This window comes from Oncorhynchus mykiss, chromosome 12 (genome assembly GCF_057628025.1).
Source record: "Oncorhynchus mykiss isolate SJ-2025 chromosome 12, ASM5762802v1, whole genome shotgun sequence".
NCBI classification, from domain to species: Eukaryota; Metazoa; Chordata; class Actinopteri; order Salmoniformes; family Salmonidae; genus Oncorhynchus; species Oncorhynchus mykiss.
The window spans coordinates 15,057,447-15,062,500 of NC_143033.1; the positions used below are offsets into that span (position 1 = coordinate 15,057,447).

The window sequence follows — 5,054 nt, forward strand, 5'->3', positions numbered from 1 at the left end:
GAAAGGCAACACCATATGTCAACACCAACATGTCAATTTATATGTGTGAATCTCCATTGCTCTACAGGGCCAGTTTCTCAGATCCTTTCTCAAATGCTTTTCAGCCCAGGACTGGGTCTAATCTGTCTCAGAGAAACTGACCCTTGTCACTAAGAAAATAAATACAGATGCTGTTTTAGCACAGAAATGTGCAGTTACTTGTTGTCTGGTATTGACGAAGCAATACACTTTAATTTCACTGCCATTTGGGTTTTGATGGTGATTGGAAGGCTCTCTTATGATCATCATCTGGTTTTGGGTTCGTCTGATGCAACATTCAGTTGTATACTCACATGGTACACACTACACAGGGAGAGCCGTTAGTGGTTTTGGGTTCTTCTGATCTGAGGCTGTCTGAGCCAACTTTCAATTGTATAATCAAACCTAATTTTGGGTCTGTCTGTGTCTGTCCTTCTTGTCTGTTTGTCTGTATACTCAGACCTGGTACACACTACACAGGGAGAGCCATCAGTGGCTTTGGGTTTGTCTGGCTGAGGCTGATTGAACCAACATCCAGTTGACCTGGTAGACAGAGGAAGAGCCAGGGAAGGAGAGCCATCAGTGAGCTGGGAGCCATCAGGAAATTCCCACTACTGCCAGTTACACCCAATCCCCCCAGAGAAAAGAGCTCTAGCTATGTCTCTTTCTATTTCTAAAGAGTGTTCAACAGCTGACACCTCTACCTGTTCAGTCTGTTACAGTGGAGTGGAGAAGCAGGAAGAGGACCTTCAGTCCTGACATGGGGAAAGCAGCACAGAGACTATGCAAGTTTCATTCATATGAAAGTCTACTTGATTCTTTCTCCGTGCATCACGACTCAACGCCCCATTTAATCTGTGTTCTGTTTTGTAGAATCTAGGAAAGAGATAAAACAGCAAAATAGAGCTGTGAGTGGTCATTGTGCTTTAGACCTGGCTCACGGAGACAATGCATTTGCATTGCAAAACCAATCAATAGGTTACTTTGTTCAAACGTGTGGTAATTGCCACTCTTAAAAATGAGATTGAATGCTTTAAACATATTTTTCATTTTGAAATCCGGCCTCATGAATCATATATTAAAGGGGCAATCCGCAGTTGAAACAACAAAATAACTGTCCCCCACTGTTTTAGGAAATGAAGGATGGGGCTGGAGAAATGTAACCACTCAAATTCATAGACAGAGCTATGGATGCAAGGACTGACCATTATATAAAATGATAGCGTTAACCATATTTTGAGGCTATAGTATTTGTTTATAAACATTGGAGTAAAACAAGCTTCTATCTTGGGTTCTGGTATGGTACGACAGTTGAACTAAAATGAATTAATAGACCAATAAGAGTCCCAAACCTCTGTTTGCACATATCCTAACATATAGAATAATTTAAATGGATCTGTTGTTGTACATCCACCACAAATAACTATGGCAGTTAATTATACCTAGATAGGTAAACTATCCAACTACATGTGCTATTGGCAACCTTATCATCCATACCAGATAAATAATATGGACGCACAAATAAAAGTCAATATCACGTTATGAGATTTTTAATGACACAAACACATTCAATTTCCATCACAGCCAATTGGAAAAAACTTTGACCAGAGCAATGACTATTAACACAACAACTTGGAACATCAACACTGGTCATCGATTGAGGGGTCTAATTGTTTATTTTAGATAAGGGAAAACGGGCAAATAGGTCAACAATCACAGGTCGTTCCGGCTTTATCAAACTGTCCGTGTAAATAGGAACAGCAACCAGGTGTTTGAACTGCAAATACAACCAATAAGATAACTAAAACAGAACTTGGTTCAAAAGTGACACTTTGTTTCTGTTGAGAGTACACTTAACAGTTAATGCAATAATATTGGTCACAATGTGTACTACCAAACAGAAACAAACATACGTCATCACACTCCGTTTGTAAAACAGAGTTCAACACAGGACACGTTGAATGATTGCCGTGTTCAAAACACAGATTCATCAAGTCTAGAAAGATTGCGAATAAAAAGCACAATACCAAATATTTTCCATTAAAATCTTATGTACAGCATCCTTCACATTTACACGACAGTTGCTTTTAAACACAGCAAGTTGTAGTTCAGACTTCCACTGGAAGGAAATTTCATTTCAGTACATCGCCCAAAAAACAGGAGTCATTTCATGAGGCCCTTGAGGCAGAAATCCATTGGGTCTCATTCACCCGTAGCTTCTCAAGCAAACAAAACTAAAAACATTAGTCCTAGACACAGGAAGTACTTGGTCTGCAGCGTTCGGACACCCGGCGAATGAAACCAGCGGACTTCCTGGTCCTCGTCTGAAAGAAAAATGAGAGGGGGGGGAGAGAACCCCCCAGCAAACATCATGAATAAAAGGAGACTGAAATGGAAAGAGATGAGAAAGAAGGAACTGTAGCACAAATAAAGTGGACTGACAAATGGAGGAATGTGAATCGGGGAAATGGGGCCGTTGGCACATCGTCAGACCTGAAAACCTGGCCTCTGAATAATCTTTTGTAGGTTCTCAGGGCAGAGCCACTGCCTGTGATAATCTACAGAAACCCATTCTGCTGCCCAGTGAGGTGCAAATGTCTTTTCTCATCCCCCATTCACAGCCAAACTGGTGCCACCTCTGATAATACCTTTCCCTATGTTACTCTCAAAGGCCTTGCAAAAGACACCCGGTAGACCAGTCCTATTTTATCAACACAAACCAAGTCTGGTCTGATATGAACAGAGACAAATGGTGCTTTTGAGTAAGTAGACCTAAGATGGAGGTTAAACATGTTAGCTAATACCCAACATCTTCCTCTTATCAGAGGATAAAAAAGAATTCAGACAGTTTTTGAGTGACATTTTGGAGAGTGAAAAACAGAACATCTAGCAAAGTATCATAAAGTGCGTTCTCACCACAGTCCTCGTGGAACACCTGAGGAAAACAGTGCATGACCCCATATCCACACCTGCAGTATGAGCAGCCTTTCTGAACCCACACCCCATGGGGAATGGTACCACAGCTCCTGTAAGCACAAAAGGGACAGAGCAGAGAGAGATACATGTCAATACAGGCTAGATACATTACTTTTAGACTTCAAACTTAAATTAAATTACCTGACTCGTTCATCGTATTCACAGCTCCGGCCAGTAAAATGTGGTGGGCATGCGCAAAAACTTCCCAAGATGCAGGTCCCTCCATTCTTACAGCAGTTACGACTCTGCTTTGCACCTTTAAAATGAGAGAAGGACATGGGGTAGAGGTTTAATATGGATGTTCTGAGTGTTGTTGTATTACACTCAGGCTTCAGCCCCAGGGTGTGTTCAGAACATTATGCAACAATCAGATAGAACATTTACCAAGTAGAATAAACATGCCTCTCTACATGTAAAATAAGTAACCATGTCGGTTCGATTAATTAAATTGTTATCTGCAACGTTCCATAATGTTTGCCTACTAAAATGGCCATAGCCTGAAGACTAAAACACTGTCCAGCTGACTGGAAGCACAGTTAACACGTTCCTACAGAGCCATGGTTTCAATCACTGCGCAATAAAAACAGACTTGGCCTACGTTTGTTTGTGTGAAATAAGACAACAAAAAACATCGATGCAGGATGACGAATGCGTGACAAAAAGCAAGACAGGCAGAATTAATTCACCCAAGGTCAAGCTCAAACTCATTGCTGTGAGTTTATGGAGGCCATGAGAGGTTGATTTCAGTCATTTTACGCGATCAATGCCCAACTTACTTCCAGTGAGGCCGATGAATGGTAGGACAGAGGCCGCATCGCGATGTTTCCTGTCCACGGTAGGAGAGTTCATCTCATTGAACTGATTCAGGTAATCAGCGTGTTGGTTCGGCTTTCCATAGTCCACCGTTTTGGTCAATACCTCTAAGGTTTTGGTGCATTCAGCTCCTTCACAGCCTTGGACATAAGAAAACATTTGATAAATTAAGGTTAATATTTAGGTATAACGTGTAAGCCGTTTCAGATGAGTAAACTATGGCCGAAGCGAGGGCCAGATGCAACATATTGACATACCTGATCCAATTGTAATGGCCTCGTAGGCAACAGCTATTGAGAGCAAAACCCTAAAATACATGAAGAGGGAAAATATTTCATGTTAAAATAAATCTAGGCGGTAGGCATTTTTTAACTTAAAAATAAAGAAATTACAACATTTTACCTAACCAATTAATCCATCAATAGACTTACCTGAAAAGTTGACTCAAATTCATTTTATTTTCCCGGACAAAATGTACTTCCAAAAGTCACCAGTTTGCTAACAATACAAACTCGCATGCAGAAGGCTTCTTCTAAAGCCTATTGCAACAGGCTAAAGTAAACAGTTAGCTCGCAAGTGATACTCAAACGACTGCTCCTCTCTTCTGTTCCAAGTCATCAAGCTCTGTATTCCAGAGGAGGCGATACTCTGGGGAAAAAAAGCATCCAATATTGTGGCGACCCTCCCGAAAGGCCTCACTCAAACACCCGGCCCTGACAGTCAATTTGCACCTATTTGCCCCGCCCCCTCCGGTTCCATACACATACATGAGATCACACCCACCTCCGGAATCTCGACATGCAAATGACGGAGCGCTCCTCTGTGAAGGTAAAGTTCGAGTTGCTGATTATAATATAGGACGGAGATTTGTAATGTAACAAAACAATCTAGCACGCACATTGGAAACACCCAGAGCGCACACAATGTAGTTGGTGAAAAATAGGATTTGGTCTGCATACGAAAAATATATACTAGTCACCCACACACAAAATATATACTAGTCACCCACACACAAAATATATACTAGTCACCCACACACAAAATATATACTAGTCACCCACACACAGAGGAACTTGGCTTCTAAAAGCCACACCACTTGTGCTTAGGTGAAAACAGTGGTCTGACCTCCTCAACAATTGTATTCCATCATAGGCCTATATCTTTATATCTCATGCAATAGTATCTGATTGCTTGCTGGAGATATATATAAACATTTCAGAACATTTCTGCACCAGTCAGAAACCATT

The 5,054-nt window shown here is 41.2% G+C and overlaps 1 protein-coding gene across 1 annotated transcript; it reads right to left on the reverse strand.

The window, feature by feature from the left end:
• Window positions 1–1,554: 1,554 nt before the first annotated feature.
• Window positions 1,555–4,587, reverse strand: tdgf1 (teratocarcinoma-derived growth factor 1). Its single transcript, XM_021622725.3, has 6 exons — window positions 4,239–4,587; window positions 4,065–4,114; window positions 3,771–3,947; window positions 3,136–3,250; window positions 2,935–3,044; window positions 1,555–2,342 (listed from the first exon to the last, which is right to left on the reverse strand). The coding sequence occupies exons 1-6, from the start codon at window positions 4,259–4,261 to the stop codon at window positions 2,239–2,241; spliced, it is 579 nt and encodes a 192-aa protein (XP_021478400.3). The 5' UTR covers window positions 4,262–4,587; the 3' UTR covers window positions 1,555–2,238.
• Between the last annotated feature and the right edge of the window lie 467 nt (window positions 4,588–5,054).

Coding starts and splice junctions, on each gene's coding strand:
- tdgf1 (XM_021622725.3), bottom strand. CDS start 4,261: ATGAATTTGAGTCAACTTTTCAG. Junction 4,115..4,238: donor AATTTGAGTCAACTTTTCAG/GTAAGTCTATTG, acceptor CATGTATTTTAG/GGTTTTGCTCTCAATAGCTG. Junction 3,948..4,064: donor GGCCATTACAATTGGATCAG/GTATGTCAATAT, acceptor CTTATGTCCAAG/GCTGTGAAGGAGCTGAATGC.